At 41.9% G+C, this 18,813-nt stretch overlaps 4 protein-coding genes across 4 annotated transcripts; 1 reads left to right on the top strand and 3 right to left on the bottom strand.

Annotated features, from left to right (window-relative positions):
- Positions 1 to 7,907: 7,907 nt before the first annotated feature.
- On the bottom strand, positions 7,908 to 9,279 carry LRP88_06982 (major facilitator superfamily domain-containing protein; the record flags this gene model as incomplete). The annotated part of the gene is made up of 2 exons (XM_083243519.1): positions 7,908 to 8,867; positions 8,923 to 9,279. 2 exons carry the CDS (start codon positions 9,277 to 9,279, stop codon positions 7,908 to 7,910), a joined length of 1,317 nt encoding a protein of 438 aa, XP_083100743.1.
- A 1,123-nt stretch (positions 9,280 to 10,402) lies between these two features.
- LRP88_06981 (uncharacterized protein) lies at positions 10,403 to 12,178 on the top strand (the record flags this gene model as incomplete). Its single annotated transcript, XM_083243518.1, has 4 exons — positions 10,403 to 10,411; positions 10,464 to 11,610; positions 11,788 to 12,068; positions 12,122 to 12,178. The coding sequence occupies 4 exons, from the start codon at positions 10,403 to 10,405 to the stop codon at positions 12,176 to 12,178; spliced, it is 1,494 nt and encodes a 497-aa protein (XP_083100742.1).
- A 240-nt stretch (positions 12,179 to 12,418) lies between these two features.
- LRP88_06980 (transcription factor TFIIIC subunit TFC4) lies at positions 12,419 to 15,747 on the bottom strand (the record flags this gene model as incomplete). Its single annotated transcript, XM_083243517.1, has 6 exons — positions 12,419 to 12,843; positions 12,896 to 13,210; positions 13,262 to 13,486; positions 13,551 to 14,352; positions 14,403 to 15,490; positions 15,651 to 15,747. The coding sequence occupies 6 exons, from the start codon at positions 15,745 to 15,747 to the stop codon at positions 12,419 to 12,421; spliced, it is 2,952 nt and encodes a 983-aa protein (XP_083100741.1).
- Positions 15,748 to 16,028: 281 nt separating this feature from the next.
- On the bottom strand, positions 16,029 to 18,008 carry LRP88_06979 (RNA-binding protein VTS1; the record flags this gene model as incomplete). Its single annotated transcript, XM_083243516.1, has 3 exons — positions 16,029 to 16,057; positions 16,113 to 17,438; positions 17,498 to 18,008. The coding sequence occupies 3 exons, from the start codon at positions 18,006 to 18,008 to the stop codon at positions 16,029 to 16,031; spliced, it is 1,866 nt and encodes a 621-aa protein (XP_083100740.1).
- Positions 18,009 to 18,813: the final 805 nt, after the last annotated feature.

Below are 18,813 nucleotides of genomic sequence, written 5' to 3'. Positions count from 1 at the left end.
AATAAAAATAATTATAAAAATATAATATATTATTTAATTAATTTAATTTAATTATTATATTCTTTTTAGATATTATTATAATTATTTAATATATCTTTATATTATATCTTATCTTTTTATATCCTCTATAAAGCCTTTCCCTTAGCCTTATTAACCCTCCTTAACTACTACTTCTTAATAATTTCCCCTTTACCTGCCTATCTATACTAATCTAATTAATTACTCCCCTTACTTTACTTATTATTATTACTTCTCTTTTCTATAATTAGGTCCTTTTTACCCTCTGGCGTCGACTTAGTAGGTTATTTACCTATTAAAAGTCATAGTTCTTTACTCTTAATAAGGCATTTTTATATATTAATACCTTTATTTCCTTAATAAGTAACTTAAAAGCTCTTAGAATTAACTCTAAAGAGCTATTTTTATGCCTTTTAATTTATTTATTAAGGTATTATAACTAAGATTTAGCCTTAAGGACTATTTTTAATATTTTTAAAACCCATATAATAAGGGGGCTAGCCTCCTCCTTAACTGGCATTAAGGTCTATAGCTATATATTAAGCTTTAAAACTATACTTTCTGCGTTAAGTGGAATAAGTCTAGCCCCTTTAAAAGCCGCCTTAATAGCTTTCTCCGTCATAGTAGCCTAAAATATAGTATAAAAGGCAGAAAAAAACTTAGCCTTAGAAACGTGGGTTATTAAGTATTAAATTAGATATTTAATTTCTTAATTATATGCCTTCTTAAGTAGACTAAAATACCTAATATTAAGGGGCTAAAGTAGGTAAAATAAATAAGGTAATATATAAAGTATAATAATCTTATTTACCTAGTAATATTTCTTAAACTTAAGAGAATAATAACTTTTATAACTATTAAGAATTAAAAGATAATAGCGACTAACTAATCGCGTCTTTATGCACTAGTTAAAGTGCTTTAGCTACTTAAGGCCTAGCTTATTATTAGTCTAGCTATTAGGAGATATAGAGAACTATAACCTTTAATAAGTAAATAAATAACCTACTAAGTCGACGCTAGAGGGTAAAAAGGACCTAATTATAGAAAGGAGAAATAATAATAATAAGGGAAATAAGAAAAGTAATTAATTAAATTAATATAAATAAGTAAGTAAAAGGTAAATTATTAAGAAATAGTAATTAAGGAGGGTTAATAAGACTAAGGGAAAGGTATTATAAAAGATATAAAAAGATAAGATATAATATAAAAATATATTAAATAATTATAATAATATTTAAAAAAAATATAATAATTAATTTTAATTAATTAAATAATTTATTATATTTTTATAATTATTTTTATTTTAAAAATTAAAATTTTTATAATATATATTTATTTATAATATTTATTTATTAATATATATATATAACTTATATAATAAATAAGTATATATAATATAGGTATTTATATCTTATAAAAAGAAATTAAAAAGCTTTTAAAATTTAAGATAAAGCTTAAAATAGATAAAGTTTTAATATTAGACTTATTATATAATATATTATTTTATATATTTTTTTAGAAAAATCTTATAATACTTCTTATAGGGTAGTATAAAAAAGTATATTTATATTATATATTTAATTATTTCTCTATAAAGGGCTTTTTTAAAAAATCTAAGAAAATTATTATAAGGTTTCTTAAAAGGTTAGGTTTATAAAAATACTCTTTTTAGGTTTCTAATTATTTTATAAAAAAAGTTAAGAGGTCTAGGGTAAGTGGGATTTTAGTAATATAATATGCTGTCACGCATGTTTGTTTGTTACGCAAGCTATGCATATATGTTATATATATTATCTTAATTAATTAAGTTAATTATCTTAAGAAAATAAGCCTTTATTATAATAAATAATTCTTTATAAAGCTTACTTAATTTATCTAAGGTATATAAGCTAATATATTTAATAAGTAAGTTAATTAAATAAGCGAGTTAATTAAAAATCTCTTAACTTATATCCTCTTTATTTAATTAATTAATTCTTAACTACTTAATATATTATAGTTAAATAAAGAGGCTAAAAGTCTTTTTATACTTTAGGCCTATTAAAATAACTTAAAACTAAGTCTCTAATGCGCCGCAAAGGTCTATTAAGTTAACTATAGCACTCTCTTCTACTAATATAATAATATACAAGCCTAAGCTAATATTATCCCTAATTTATATAAACTATCTAATCTAAAAGAATAAATTATTATCTAGTTTATTTTTAACTTAGACTTATAAGAATTTCCCTTATAATTATATAATATTAAAAAAATAACTAACTAATTGCTTACTAACCGCGATATATTACTAGTTAGTAAGCGCTAAGCTAAGAACTTTATTAAGTAATATATAAAGCTTAAAACATATTTCTTTTATAAATATAACTACTAAAGAGCTAAGTGCGAATATTTAATTATTATTTATAATTAGTTTAAGCTTATAAAAAATATAATCACAAAGTATAATATTTAATTAAAAGATATCTATAACTTTAATAAGATTAGCTTTATAATAGGTATAATTATAAGTAAAATAATTATTATAGGCGTAAAATAATATAAAAGACTAAAAGCTAGGAATAAGTTATAATTATCTAGGTAATTAATATAAAAGACTAAGTAATCTAGTTATTTATTATAATTATAAGCTAATATTATCTTACTAACTAGTACTAAGATAATAACCTCCTAGGTGATTAAGCTATTATTATAACCTAAAATAGCTAGACTAATAATAAAATAGGCCTTAAGTAATTAAAATACTTTAATTAATATATAACTAACTAATTAAATAATACTTATTATCTTTTAATCCTTAATAGGTATAAAAGTTATTACTTAGCTAACTTTAAGATATATTATAAAGAAAATAATATTATTATGCTTTATATATTACTTTATTTATTTTATTTACTTTAGCCTCTTAATATTAAGTACTTTAAGCTATTATAAAAGGCTTATAATTATAAAATAAAATATTTAATTAAATACTTTATAATCTATATTTTAAAGACTAAGTTCTTTTTAGCTTTTTATATTATATATTAAGTTATTATAATAATAAGAAATATTAAAAAAAGGTTTTAAAAAAGCTAAGCTTATTTCTCTTAACCTAGAAAGTATAATCTTAAAGCTTAATATATAGTTATAAACTTTAATACCTATTAAGAAGGAAGCTAGCCCCTTTAACCCTTAGGTCTTAAAGACCTTTAAGATTATCCTTAAGGCTTAATCTTAGTTTAAATATCTTAAAAAAAAATTAAAAGATATAAAAATAATTCTCTTAAATTAATTTTAAAAGTATTAAAGTCTTTTTTTTAAAAGAATAAAGGTAATTATATATAAGATAATATTAATAAGGGCTAAGATCTAAGACCTTTAATAAATAAATAAGATATTAAGCTAGCGCTAAAGGGTAAAAAGGACTTACTTATAAAAAAGAAGAAAGATAACTCTAGATAAAGGAAGGTAAGTAATTAATTAAATAAATATTAGTGCTTAGGTAGTGGCTAAATCGTCGAGAAGTGGTAATTAAGGAAGGTTAATGCGACTAAGTATTTAGCGCTATAGTATTTGCGGTAAGCCTAGTTATAATATAAGAATATATTAAGTAATAATTAAGATATCTAGGGAAGAATATAGTAAGTAGTTTTAATTAATTAAATAGTTTATTATATTTTTATAGTAATTTTTATATTAATAATTAAGATTTTTAATTAACTTATTTATTTAATTAACTTACTTATTAAATAATATATATAATAAGTAAGTATTATAAATAAATAAGTATTATACTTAGATTTTAATTTATAAAGTATATTTTAAAAACTTCTTAAAAAACTAATTTAGTCTTAAAATAGCTATAATTTAAAAGTTTAATTAATAATATAATTAGCTATTATTTAAAATTTTCTTTTACTTTTTAAAAACTTCTTAATAAGCTAGTTTTTAAAAAACTTATTTATATTATATAATTAGTGATTTATATATAAAGGAATTTTATTAAAATTCTATAAAAATATAATATACTTTCCTTACTAATTAGATAATAATAAATATTTTTTTTTAGATTTTTATATATTTTATAGCGCGTTTTAGAAAAATAGAAATTAGCTATTTATTACTATACAGTATGGTGCGACGCTTGCTTAACTGCGACGCTCGCTTATTATATATATTATATTATATTTAAAGACTTTATTACCTTATACCTTTAAAAGATATTTTTATTAATAAATATAAGCTAACTTAGCTATAGCTACCTTAAAAATAGCCTTTATTTTTACTTTTTTATTTTTAAGTCTCTTATATTTATAAATATTTTTTATAATTTTAATATTACCGTACATGTATAGCAAGTAGATCAGGCAAGCAAGTGGATTAATTTGCCTAATAAAGAGATTTATACCTAAGATTATATTAATTTAAAAATTTCTAAGAAAATCAAGCTAAGCCTAAAATAGATAAAATTAAAAGTTTAAGTATATTATATAATAAGCTATTAATTTTAAACTTTATATATTTTTTAAAAAAGTCATAGTTAGCTAGTATTTAAAAAGTCTATTTATACTATATAAATAGCTATTACTTTATAAAGAAACTTTTTTAAAAGTCTAAAAAAAATATAGATAGCTTATTTAGTAATTTAATATCTAATATAACTCTTTTTAAGCTAGTAGCTATTTTATAGCTATGTTAATTAGGCTTAGAAATCTCTGCTTTTAGTGCACAGTATATATAATCCACTTGCTTGTCTGATCCATTTACTATGCATATATGTTAGCTAAAAATATAAATAAAACATATTATTTAAAAAAAAATTTAAAAAAAAAAGCTATATTAGCACTATTATATATAACCTTTATATTTATATAATTAAAATAATAATTAAAATAATTAAATATTATCTTATAAGAGAGGCCTTAATAAAAGTACTAAGTATAAGATATAATTTTAAGCCTAAAAGTATTAATATATATAAAAAGATTTTATATTTTAAAGAGTTTATAAAAGGAAGTATATTTAGAAACTTAGCTTAATATTATATTAATAAAAAAGGGAATTTTTATAAATCTAAGTTACTTACCCTTAATACTTAGCTATAAAAATAGTCTTAAGGATAAGACTAATAAAGAAGAGATCTTATATTATAATTATAATATAAGCTAAGCAGAGAAGCCTAGTAAAATAATTTAATTAAGCTAAGGACTAAAGGAACTAAATATTATTCCTTATAGTCCTAGGACTAATTATTAAGAGTATTAGTCTTATCTTAGATTAAACCTTATAAATATTAGTTTAAAAATTAACCTTAAAGTATATAAAATACCCTTATTAGCATTTTTTTATATACTAGCTACCTTAGCTATTAATATAACTTAGTTAACGTATATGATAAGCATGTGCACCAAACAAGTATATGTACTAGCATACTGTATAACTAAAAATACGGAAATCTTATATTTTTAAAACTAGCGATTTAATTATTAAAATTATTAAAAAAATATTTCTAGCTATTTAACTATATATAATGCTTAGAAATAATTTTTATAGATTTTTAAAAATTTTCTTTTATATAGAAATAGCGAATTACACAGTATAAATAGGTTATTATTATACTAGCTTAGTAAGAATTTTTATAAAAATCTAAAGAAATTACCATAGGTTATATATTATGCAATAAGCCTGACTTTTTAAACCTAGCTATTTTAAGCCTAGTTTGAATTTTTAAGAATTTATTTAAAATTGCCTTTTAAGGTAGAAATTCAAGTGGTGCACTTACTTATCTGGTGCACATACTTATCAAGTACGTTATACTTAATACCTTTAAGTATATCACTAGACGTGACTTATATACTATTTAAGACAACACTAGTATCCCCTTTGTAAACATAAACCAGTACGACCGGTTTATCCCCTTAGGACCCATATGATCGTCACACTTCTGAGCTACCTATAAGGCTAATTGACCTCCGGGACCCAGCCAAGTTGCACCTGTACCTCCCGGAAGAGGGCGAAAGAGGCAGATTCGTGGCCTTATCACCTCGATGGGGAGACGTGAACTCATTGTCAACGACTAGGGGTAATCTACTCGGGCGACGCAGTGAAATCAAGCCGGACCAACTGCCCCAGACCTTTCAGGATGCCATTGCAGTTACCAAGCAGTTGGGAATACACTTCCTTTGGATCGACTTCATATGCATAATTCAGGATGATGAGTCCGATTGGGCTTGTCAGTCCAAACTTATGGAGACGGTTTTTGCCTCGGCGTACTTCACGATTGCCGCCACCTCCGTCGAAAGCTGCAAGCAAGGCTTCCTTGGCCACAAGTCAGTTAAAAAGTCTGTCTGTCTTCCAGAGACAAGTGATGATGGTCCATTTCATGTGTACGCCAGCACAGTGGAGCAAGATTTCATCGAGGACGTGAAGAAAGCGCCCTTGAACCAACGGGCGTGGGTGCTTCAGGAGCGCGCACTATCACGTCGAGTCATCCATTTCACCAGTAACCAGATCTACTGGGAGTGCAGATCAGTAATTCGGGATGGATGCCTGTGTAATGCATGGAGGTGAGTCTGTTGCCCCTGATCCCCTCCGCACGCTTCCACCGAATCAATATATGTTATAATTAGAAATTTTCGAAACATTCAGTATATTCTGTTCAATACGTGCACATTTGATTGGATTGCTGACTGGGGATTGCGTTTGAATATTCACTTACTGGCGCTACTAGGCACTTGAACTGGCTAGGCGATTCGGATTTCCCTCGCACCGCATCACGACTTGACCCCAGTCTTTCGGACTCAATATTTGAAGACATCTTCATGACCTATTCGGGCCTCGGCATTACTAAACTAGAAGATAGGCCAATCGCTATTTCGGGGCTTGAATCCCGACTGGCGAAATTCTGCCGGACAAAAAGCGTGTTCGGCATATTCGCGGACCACCTTCACAGAAGTCTGCTAAGGAAGCGCTCCGGGGAGGTGATGACGCCGATAAGGTTCGAGAAACAGCGCGTACCATCATGGTCTTGGATGGCCTACTCAGGGAGAATCGAGTATGGGAGTCAGCGTGGCTGGCTCAAACAAAGTGAAAATTTGCGATTGCATGGCGACATCGCGTTGGGCGTAGACTGCCTGGAAGTCCTGGCCCCAGTTGCGCTGATCTCACAGGGTCTTCACGTAGGGAAGGACGAAACTCTCAGGGTCACGAAAAGTGGAAGCGTGGTTGGATGGATGAGATTCGACCAAGGCGGCGAGGAAGACATTCGAGCCTTGCACTGTGTGGTAATTGGCGAAGGGGAAACAGGTTGGGAGGATTATGTTGGCACCTCCTGGTCCGAAAGACTACCGCCTGACAAGTTCTTCTTCGTCTTGCTAGTGGTTCCTGCTCGCCCAGGGCCAAGGGAAAACCAGGAGGCTTACGAGAGACATGGTGTGGGGGTAGTTTTGGCGGCGTATGTATCATCACGCGATACAAGTTCCAAGGCAGTGGTGGTTTGAAGAATCTTCTGAATGCGTGTCAGCAAGGGATTTCGAGCAGGATCGGTCGTGTTAGAGTAGTTGTAGTCCACGGCCGGGCGGCTGTGGCTGTATGAATGCGTTCAGACCTTCTCTGCCAGAGACGGCTGGAAGCTCGTTTCTGAGCTGTCGCGACCGGGGAATTCTTCGCCGAAGAAGCCCTGTAGCTTCTGCCAACCACCTCTCGCGAGGGACAAGGGAGTAGGGGACAGGGTTCGGGGGCGGAGCGCTAGGTAGTGTGGCCCTCGCCAGCTACGGTCATTTACAACTTGTTACGTAGATTGAACTCAGTCTTCTTCATTTAACAATAGATGAAACCCTTCAGCAGCAGCTCGGATGCTTCACTATATAAGCGCATAAAAGAATTCCTCGTCTGGAAGACGTCCCCTACTACACGTTTCCAAAGATTCCTTGGGTTGTTGTTATCTTTGTGAGTAAACCCACAAACCCGCCAACCAAACACATCACACCACTGAATACTGAAACTTGAAAGAATCCTCCATACTTGTCAATCAGTGCTCCGTTCACAGGTGGGCCAATAAGGGCCGCAAAAGAACTGAGCGCCATCCCCATCCCCATATATGTCCCATTGTCGCGAGAGTCCTTTGTCACAAGACTAAAGGCTGCAGATGCTCCAGAGATAATCGTGCCCGAAGTGAAACCAAAGACGATAGCGTAAACAATCAGCGTGGGTGTGCTTTTGGTCTCGTTTAGGCAGAAGATGACGATGCCAGTGCTGAGCCCACCCAGTGCATACATATTCAGCCGCCCATACTTGTCAGCGAGAACACCTGGGATGATCCGACCAAAGGTTGAGGCCGCGTTGGTTATTGCCAGCAAATACGAGGCCAATGCTGGCTTCATGCCCCTTGTCACGGCGTATGTCGGAATGAAGAACAAGGGAGTGAACATGCCGAGGAACATGAAGAACAGCGAGCTTATCAGGAAAAGATACCTCTTGTTCTTAAACGCTTCAACAATGAAGAAGGATGTTGTCCTCGGCGGCAGGCGTGGTTTGACCGTCAAGCATGAGAACCCCATCAGCGGTATCATGACGAACCCCATGATACGGACTGACCAGCCGAATCCAATAGAGGAGTCGTTCAACATTTTGGACAAGGCGATTGGAAACACGACTCCGCCGATCGAGGAGCCGGAGACGACGACTCCAAACGCAGCAGCTCGTTTCTTGTAGAAGTATTGTGAAACAGCTGCAAACGCAGGAAGCTGCATAAATGCCATAGCTACGCCCATGAGTACGCCTTGTGCGAGCATGAACTGCCAATACTTAGTACAGAGACTAGTCATCATGGTGGCGAATATATAACACAGGGCGGCGGGTCGAATAACCTTTCATTGTTAATGTAAGCTTCATATCAACTGCCTGTCATGTTCTAGAACTTACCTTCACCCCAAAACGATCGAACATAGGCCCTCCTACGGCACCTGCGGCGAACTGGATGAAGGTCGACATGGATCCAATCCAGGCTACCTTATCGGCTGACTCTCCACGGAGTTGGTGAGTCATGTAGTACTCTTGCAGGACTCCAAAAGAATTGGCAAATCCAAGGCACGAGAAGAAGATGCATGCACCTCCAGTGGCCACAAGCCAGGCTTGCAGGCCACCATCCGGCACTTCTCCAGTGTGATTGGCATTAGAGGGTTCGGAAGAGATGCCCTTTTCTCCTGAATCAGTACCATTAGCGGAGTTGCTGCTGTGGCTTTCGTCTTGGTTGTGATTGCGGAGGTTGGTAGTCGACATGTTGTAAGTGGTGAGAAGGATAGGAGGTAGAATCAAACAATAATAAGTTGCCTAGTGAAAAGTCCTTATATGAGTAGGTACTGAAGATGAAGAACTACAAACATTCACAACCAAGATCCTTTTGCCATTTTATACGACTCTCGATCAAGAGAGATTCGGAGATGCAGTCCCCTAACTGTCGGCCAGAATCGGGGTGGAGCCGGAGTCAGGGATCGGAGTCGGCAAATGGCGGACCATAGTGACCCAAAGCGCAATTCCTGCCCCATCTCTTCCGCCTGAGTTGTCGCAAACATCAACATCAATGCAAGAACGTGTGTCAATCAGCATCGGGGTTGGGATTTCCGCTCCGTCTTAACGGACCGTAGCTCTTTCGTCTGAGGTCAATCGCTTACGCTCTTCAGAGTTTCATTTGTTCTCTCGGTCTGGATTAGCCCGAACCCCTGCCAACAACCTCCATCAAGATCTCAGCGATGAGTGAACCCGAACGTCGCCGCAGACGGCCAGCCGTGTACGCCAAACGTTCTCAAAAACTCTCGTCTACTAATCCGTTGCGTATTGCTTTAGTTCATGCTCTCTTTGCAGAAAACGCAAGATTCGGTGCAACCGAGAGGTGCCTTGCAGCAACTGCGTACGCTCCAGAAACGATGCTTGCATCTATGAGAACCACCCTCTCCAGGTGCGAGGTCGAGGCTTTGAACTCGGCCACTCTGTTTCGCACAATGCACCCACCATATCTACAGAGGTCCATGATGCATTCATGCCGACATCCCAGGATCAAGCCTCCAACACGAGCAGCGCTTCGACAGCTCCTAGTCATTCCGCAACACCTTTGGAGCCCACATTGACAAGCGCGTCTATTTTACCTACTCCACCATCCAGCCAAGATGTCGAGGCATTGAGGTCCAGAATTCGTCAACTAGAAGACCAGCTATCAAGGGGCCATCCGGGGTCCTCCCAGTCGATGGTTTCGACGCCCACCTCGAACATAGAAACAACATCATCACGAATAGGCGGCACCTTTCATTTTTACTCCGAAAGTCACATATTCGGTCGAGCTTTGCCTATCACACGTGGGATCTCACATAAAACCCGCCTTTTTGGGCAAAGCCATTTTGTCTACACAATGACGTTGGTGAGTGTGGTCATCTCTCCCGTGATACTAAACTAACAACTACCAGCTCAAGGATATGCACGAGATGCTTGAGAAATATGCGCATGGAAATTCTCCTATTGTCACCTACTTAATCAAGTGCAAGGCTTTGGCAAGGCTCATCAAGGCGCGCCGAGCACCTCCTTGGCCAACATCTTTGACGACTCAACTGCCCCCCAGAAGGGTCACAGATGAGCTCGTCGAATGCTACCTACGAACTACAGAGAGAGTCTACCGAATCCTCCATGTCCCGACTTTCCGAAAACAGTACGAGGCTCTGTATACCTCCCAAGACGATCCCGACCGATCTTTTCTCGTTCAGTTGAAGCTCGTGCTGGCTTTAGGGGCTGTTACCTACGACGAAAAGTTCTTGATGCGCGTATCGGCTGTCCGATGGATCTATGAGGCACAAGCCTGGGTTTCGGAACCAGAATTCAAGTCACGGTTGGGCATCCAGTACCTACAAACCAACATCTTGCTGTTGCTTGCTCGAGAGATGGTGCAGGTCAGTGGTGAGTCCCCTTGGGTTGCCGCTGGTTCGCTGTACAGAACCGCCGTGTCGATGGGCCTACATAGAGACCCTGTGCATCTGTCGAAGAGAACAAGGTTCGTTTCAGAGATGCGCCGACGCTTGTGGAACACTATTCTTGAGATTTCTCTACAGTCCAGCCTATCTTCTGGAAGTCCTCCGCTCATATCTCTGGATGATTTCGACACCGAGCCTCCCGGTAATTTTGATGATGATCAGCTTTTGGCAGACGATCCTGCGCCCCGGCCGGAACACGAGTTCACGGAGCTATCCATCGCCAGAGCCTTACGAAAAACGTTCCCAGATCGCCTCAATGTTGCCAAACTTCTAAACAACATCGGTTCCCAGGGAAGTTACGAGGAAACCTTACGAATCGATGCAGAACTCAGGGCTTCTTATAGGGCCTTGACCCAAACCCTTCACGGCTGTAAATCAACTCCCGGACGCTCGCCATCCCAATTTGAGCTATGTGCGGTAGACTTCATCATGCGTCGTTATGTCTCAGCCCTCCATTTCCCCTTCCTCGGCCCGTCACTCCACGAGACATGTTACGCCTTCTCCCGCAAGGTGTCAGTCGAAGCCTCGTTCAAACTCTGGTGCGCGGCATACCCTCGCTCCTCTGAGTCTTCCCTCGATACGCACTCCGACAATGGTATATTTCCTTCAAGCCGTTACGAATTCTCACGTTACACGATATGCGGTTTTGGTTTCTTTCGAACAGTGGCTTGGCAGGCCAGCCTCATCATAGCAATCGAGCTAAAGAATCAACTTCAAGAGGAAGAAAGCTTATGCCCAGCGCCGTTAAGATCAGACTTTCTATGTGCTCTAGAAGATTCAAAGACTTGGTCACTACGGTGCATCGAGGCCGGGGAGACCAACATAAAGGGTTACCTTGGAATTAACGTGGCAGCTGCGCAAATCCAAGGTCTCCTGCAGGGCCTTTCAGGGGATGCCTTGGCCGAATTCATGATCAGAGCTGGAGAGGCAGCCGAGGAGAGATGTCTGCCCATACTGGAATCTGCAGCAGCGGAGATGGAAACGGATGAAGTCGACCAAAGCCAGCTGCCCTCGAATGCAGTGTTTGACTTTGGTGAGGATTGGGACTTTATGGTAAGTTGGAGTCAGAGATCTCAAACTCCACGGGTTACTAACAAGCTGTTTAGATGTCTAATGGTATCTTTGATCCTGGTGACGGTGACCCCATGGCTTGGATGCTCTGATAAACCAATGCAATAACCCTCTCATTACCTCGACGGTAGTAGACACTAGTCATCACTTGAGGGTTGTTGATTGGATACCAAGACTATAATTCGTCTTGTTTCTCAGAGCTTTCAAACAGAGGAAGCTAATGGGCGAGTTAAACGTTTGTTGGGATAGTGTAAACCATCTGTCAAACTGGGTATCGAATTTCTTAAACCTAAATAAGTACCAACGCTAGTGCGAATTTCACATTAAGGCCTTCATAGCCTAATCTTTGCCTTGAGTAGAGCCAGAGCCTTCGAGTTGTTCTGGTTGATGAGCAACGAAATCAACTCGTTGCTCAGCATGATGGCCTCCAGCTCACCAGTGGTACCATCATTTCCTGGTTTGTCGCGAGACACTTTCTTTGCCTTCGAGTAGTATTCAAGCGCCAGGTAGTTGATACCCAAGAGTTGGTACAAGCGTCCAATGTTGTAATATGCCTCGGCTTTGGTGAAACCGTTGTTTTCCCCTTGATTCATTGATCCGAGTTCGGCGTATCGTGACAAGAAGGACTGCCCTTGCAGAAGCAGGTATTGACGATTGGTGGATTGACGCTTGAGACCGTAATGAACATACGCCAAACCCAGACTGAGGTTGACCATCGAATTATCAGGGTCCAATGCACGAGAACGGAGAAAGTAGCCTGCAAGGAAACATTAGTCTGTATCCTTTTGTTTTCGAAGTTCGGGCCATACCAAGTGCGTATGTGTAACTCGTGGAGGTGAACAGAATGTGCCCATAAAGCATGAGAACACAAGCATCAAGGGCCACCTCTGTACCTTCACCTGCGGCCGCCTTTGCCACGCTCTCTGTGTGGGCATCATCCATTGCTTTGATCTGTCGAAGCAGATACTTCTGGGCCGGTCCTGAAGTGTACCAAGAAACAGGAGATTGGCAAAGATTTGAAAGAAGGGCAAACATCCGATACGAGTCGGACATTGCACCCTCCCTCATCAACTGGCGGGCTGTCGCCACACATCGTTCTTCGTCACTTGTGTAGATAGCACAAACTAATCATATTAGCAACCTCAACCAAGACAGTTTTATCATTAACTTACCACTCCAGGCGACGTAGATCATGAAGCCATGTTCTGGCGCCTGGAAAGCTGTAGAGTCCCGGGCTGCCTCGCAAACCTGATATGCCTCGTCGCGTCGGTGTGCGATGGCCAGTCCAATAGCATAGTCGAGGAACAGATATAGCCAGTTGTTGAAGGAAATTCCCTGATGAGCATCGAGCTCCGATGTTCCCGCCTCACGGCCCTCGTGCCCAGGATGGGGAGCAAGAGCTGCATACAAGGTCAGTGTCCTGCACCTAACGGTCTTGATTTGTCACAGGCAGCCAGAACTTACTTCTTGCGAGTCTTTCGTACATCTGAGCCAGTTCCGTCTGCGGCTTATCCGCTTCATTCTGTTGGAGACTTTTCGGACCGAGGAAATGCAGGTATTTGTCCCAGGTGTAGAACTTCTTTAGTGATCGGAAGTCGTCCACAAGCTCTTTAGAGGATGCCATCCAAGCAGGGATGAGGTCGTTCCGACCTTCTCGTATCTGTTTCCGCAGGTCTTGGACAACCTCATACTGCTCAGCCAGCTTCACAGCGCGAGCCTGCTCCTCTTGACGACGTTTATCGGCGCCTGCTAGTCGCTTCGGTCGGTATCTTCGCGGAATAAGACGCCTACCAGATGCATCCGTCCTCCGAGGCACAGCCCCGGTTCGACGCGGGACCCGCCGATTTTGCTGGGCAGGCACTGCCGCTTGGCTCTGGTCACTGTCAAGATTTTGGTCTCGTGCTTCCCTGAGAGCCAGTGCCTCGGCAGCGAGAATCAAGGCCTCTTCGTCCTCTCTGGCCTTTTCATACATGTTGGCTAGCTCAATACGGGCATCGATCTGGTCTTCGTCAGCGTCGATGGCAGCGAGAAAGTATTCCTCTGCAGTTGCGTTCTCCCCCATCGCGGAATGGCATCGTCCCAGCTGTAGTAGAATGGTTGCGTCGGGGTCTCCAGGCAGATCTCGCAGAATTTGGTAGTATGAGATAGCGAGGGGAGTATGGCCTCGGTGGGCCAGTTCTTCAGCCATATCAAAGGCCATGAAGGGGAAATCGCTAGCAAACTCCTTTGTGTGTTCTAGTACAGGATCAAACCACCATAGATGTCTCTGTTGAGCCATGTCAGCATCTCTTCCAGCCCAATAACAAGATCACTCACCATGGCCTCATCTTCATCACCAAGGCGAAATCTATAGATGGCCAGTCGAGCACGGAGATCCCATGGAAACGATTGGCCGTAGAGTTCGGGACTCCAGGCTCCGGCTGTATACTCTGGAACATAGAGTCGTCGTTCATCATCTCCGTCCCACTCACGGTCATCCGACTGCCAGTTGTCCCAAAAGGTCTCGGCATCGCGACCCAGCAGCCACCTGGATAATGACTTGGCTTGGTAAATGGCGTCTTGATAGCGGCCAGTTGCAGCAAAAAGATCCACGTAAATCCCGATATCGTGCCAAGGGGCTTGCATGCCAGTTGAAGGATCTGATTTTTCATGGTCAAAGAACCGCTTGTAAGCGGCGATCGCGCTGGGAACAGCTGTATCGGCTTGTTTGTTGTCTAAGCATGCCTCTGCAAGCTTTCTAACGATCTCTAGATCGTAGGGGCGGTGCTTGAGTACGGTTTTGTAATCAGAAATCGCGGCCGCGAGATGACCTTGCCTATGACAGACCAAGCCCTTGCCAAGTCTGGCATCGATATTCGTGTGATCGGCTCTCAGAGCAGCTGAATAGCAGAGCCTTGCTGTATTGAGATTTCCCGCCTCATCGTCTCCAATTGTATCCAACGCAAAAGATGCACACTGGAGCCAACCGCTGACATCCTTGGGTCGAAGATGAGCAGCATAGACCATGGCCGACAGGGCCTTGCTCAAGTCGCCTTGTTCCCGAAAGATGGATGACAAGGTTGTCCATGCTTGATGAGTCTCCGCATTGATTCGGATGACTTCGAATACAAGATCTAAAGCGCGAGAGTAGTCGCCACTAAGAAAGGCCTGGTTCACTTTGGATAGACGTGCCGTGATATCTCCTCGAGGTTTTGCAGCTTTTCGCGGGCCTCGAGCTCCTCTTCCACGATAGCCTGCGCGAGTTGCGCCTGAGGGGACAACTTCATCGCGTTGGGTCGCCAGGAACTCTCGAACAGACTCGTCGAACTTGGCAATATCGCCCTCCAGCTCCTCCAAATCGGAGTCCGCATCCGAGGCATCACTCTCTTGCCTACTAACCGTTAGTATGAGAGCCCATATCGTTACTTTTTGAAGTCAATAGCAACCTCTCCATGAAGTCCTGATTCATCGATGCAGCCATTCAAAACCAGTAATGATACGGTTTTCGAACTTTGTGGCGGAAGCGAAAGGTGGTTGTTCTCAAGGTTTGCTCTGAAGTGAAAGATGTTTGCAGCCCTGGCGCACAACGTGTGGCTATACTGTGGCGGTAGGCTGTGGCTCGGCTAGCAAGCACGTGAGGACCTGATCCTCCACCAGCACCCAAGGTCAACGACGATGTCATGTCAACCAAGCAAGAGATCTGAGACCAGGATTTAAATATTGAAACAAATTCAGAATTAAACAAAAGACGTTACTATCTACTACATAATCGCTCGTAGAAACTCGTAGTTTTCATGGTTCAAAATAAGAGTTGATCCGAGTACAATCGTCCACCTATTCACGCGCGCCTACAGTCCGTATGAAGCCGCGGAATCCACAAAACACCCAATATTGTAAAGAAGATGACCAAAGCACATTGATTTTTTGCAGGTCTCCGTATTTGCATGCCTGGTTCCAGTGGTCCTAGCCCAGTTTTCCGTCGGCCTTGGCTTCTACAATACGGGTTAGTTCATGACTTCGATCCAGCATGTTCTGGAAAGCACTTACCCTTGACCTGATCAAAGACCTTGAGCATCTTTCGGCGCGCTCCAAGAGCGTTAACACCGCGCTCCTCCAAAGCCTTGTCGTCCAACTCAATGAGCTCCGTCCACTTCATATCCTTCAGGTTGTCGGTATACTTATGAAGACGGAGGCTACGAAGCCAGCTTGGGATGTCCTGCAAGAGAGTTGGGTCCGTCGGGTCCTCTGGAGGCTTGGAGCTGCCTCGTCGTCCACGAGGGGACCGTCCGCGGACCATATCCGAGTGATCCGACAAGTAACCTTCGTGACCGCTCACACTCAGTCCTCCCAGGCTGACAGCCTGTAGACCATTGCTCATCAACGGTGAAGCTCCGTCATAAGCGCTCAGGAAACCGTTGTTCTGCGGCGAAGTAAACGGAGCCATATGGGGCAATCCAGTTTGCAGGGCAAGTCCAGGAGAGCTGGGTCTCGAGCGCTGGCTACCCAAGTTCATGCTCTGTTGGGCCTGGAGGGCCATGAGCTGCTCCCGGCTGAGGACTTGGCCGTGTTCGTTGATCATAACGACGTTGGCGCTGGGAAGGTTAATTCCAGGCTGAGGACCAGCAGAGATCGGGGCCTGGGCATTTCCAGGTGCACCGTCGTTGGATCTAGTGCGACGGTATTTGCGAACGTCATCCAATGCAAATCGGTTGTTGACCGTAGAAAGGGCTGCAAGCTTCATGGCAGTAGCATTGGCAACCATATCCGCTTGCGTTCCACCAGTGTTGGCGGTGTTGAAGGTACCAGTCATAGGCGTGTTCACCATCGAGGCCCAGTTGCCACTGCTGGCATTGTATGGGGAGAGCAGCGGCAGATCCGCAGGGTTCTTCTCGGGCGCAGTGAGCGTCGTGCTCTGAATTGTGTTGTTGCTTGACAGCTGAGGACGGGGGGATCGAAGGCCACTCGACGGTGCCGGCTGCACAAACTGGCCCATGGGAGCCTGGGTGGCCGAACCCTTGGCGCTTGGCTGATCTGCATTGCCAGTGCTGTTCCAAGGCGAAGGAGAGCTGACAGGACCAGCGTCACGGTTGTCCTGAGGTGCGCTGATGGACGGGGCAGCCATCGATGAGCGGGGATCCAGGGCAGCGCTGTTGCGATTCGAAGACGGGGGGTTACCCGTCTGCTGGGTGAACTTGGCCTTCTCGGTAGCAATGGCAGCAGCAGCATCGGGAAACATGGCGCTAATGGTAGATGGGTCTAGGCCCGAATGTCGCTTGTTAGACGGTGCGATAACCGAGTTACGCGACATGGAATTGCGGGCGGAATCTACATTCAGCTTATTCATGGCATCGCTGAGGCGATTCGACATAGGGTCTATCATGACGTTCCAGGTCAGTCGAGGCGCAATTCGGGTGACGTGGTATCAAACAAACCTTTGTCGAAGCTTGCAGGGGAGAGGACCCCTGACATGGGATGGTTCTTCCCCATCTGCTGGAGGACCTGAATGAAGAAGCGGATCTGGACCTGGGTTGTCTGCTGCAAGAGAGCATACAAGGCGGCAGTGCGCTCCGCCTCGCTCAGGACGCGGAACCATTGCTCAATGGCGCTGAGCTCGTCCTTGAAATCTTGATCCAAGGTGGCAGCAGCCATCTCCTCGAGTGTAGTCTCGTACTGGTCAATGTCGGCGATCCACTGCTGCGCAATCTTGTCCTGCGAATCGGACTCCGAGTTGCCTGGGCCCAGGCTCTGCTGGGCCTGACCATAGAAGTCCGACGAGGGCCGGATGCGACTGGCCGGCGATGGGCCGGTGAGAGCAGCCATATCGGCAGATGCGCGAAGCGAATGGCCAGAGCCAACGGCTCTGGAGGAGGGAGGTCGCAGGGTCGAGGCAGTATTAGCCTCGGGCGTGCTGTTTCTGTTTCCAATGACGTGGTTTCCAGACATGTTGAGCATTATCGAAGCGGAAAGGTCTCGGCGGGAGATCGGTGCGAAAAAAGGTGTTGCGCGCAGACTCGTGGATGACGGCGGCAAGCAAAGATGTTACACAAGAATCGTGTCTCGACTCCTGCAGTGACCGGCTGACCTCAAAGGAGTTTGGACTTGAAGTAGGGCAGCAAATTATGGCATTTCTGCCGGCGAAGAGCAGCGCTGTGGGTGAGGTTAGCAAAGAGGGTTGGTTCAGTAGGTTGTCAAAGGGCCACCCTGTTGGGAAGGCCTGCCAGTCTGGTACGACTTAGAGGCGCCCGCCTGGAAGGGAGAGGGGGAGAATCATACCGAGTTAAACGATGCAGGTGGGCAAAGAAGGGACGAAGTCTGCTTCCAGGCAGGCCACAGATATCCTTATTAAATCCCGCCGCTGTAAAGTACGGACCGGCGTCCTCTAGCGATAATATCGTCAAAGGACAGTGGGATGTCGGAGCAGAGGCTGTTCGTGTTCGTCCTGGACTATTGAAGGCCTCAGCCCCTGTGCTTACCTAAGGGAGTGGTGCCCGCTCAAGGCCAAGCGAACCGACGCCAAACCAAGCCGTGGCCAATGAAAGTTGTTGCCTGAGGCTTTGGAAGACGTGGCAGCGGGGGCTTGTCGGCAGTCCTCGACTGAAACAGAGACAGGGGGGCCAAGAATGGATTCAACAACCCGGCCTTGTATTCGATAAGGGTCATCGCCAAAGGCTTGGATGTTTTTTAGAAGTCGGCAATACTAAATTTGGCATTTATTGCGGATGTACGGAGTACCTAAACTTTACGACGA

This window comes from Fusarium phalaenopsidis, assembly GCF_050370095.1.
Source record: "Fusarium phalaenopsidis strain FUZ10S chromosome Unknown contig_32298, whole genome shotgun sequence".
Lineage (NCBI taxonomy): Eukaryota > Fungi > Ascomycota > Sordariomycetes > Hypocreales > Nectriaceae > Fusarium > Fusarium phalaenopsidis.
Note: the sequence above shows the minus strand (reverse complement) of the source record. Positions and strands in the feature narration are given on the sequence as shown.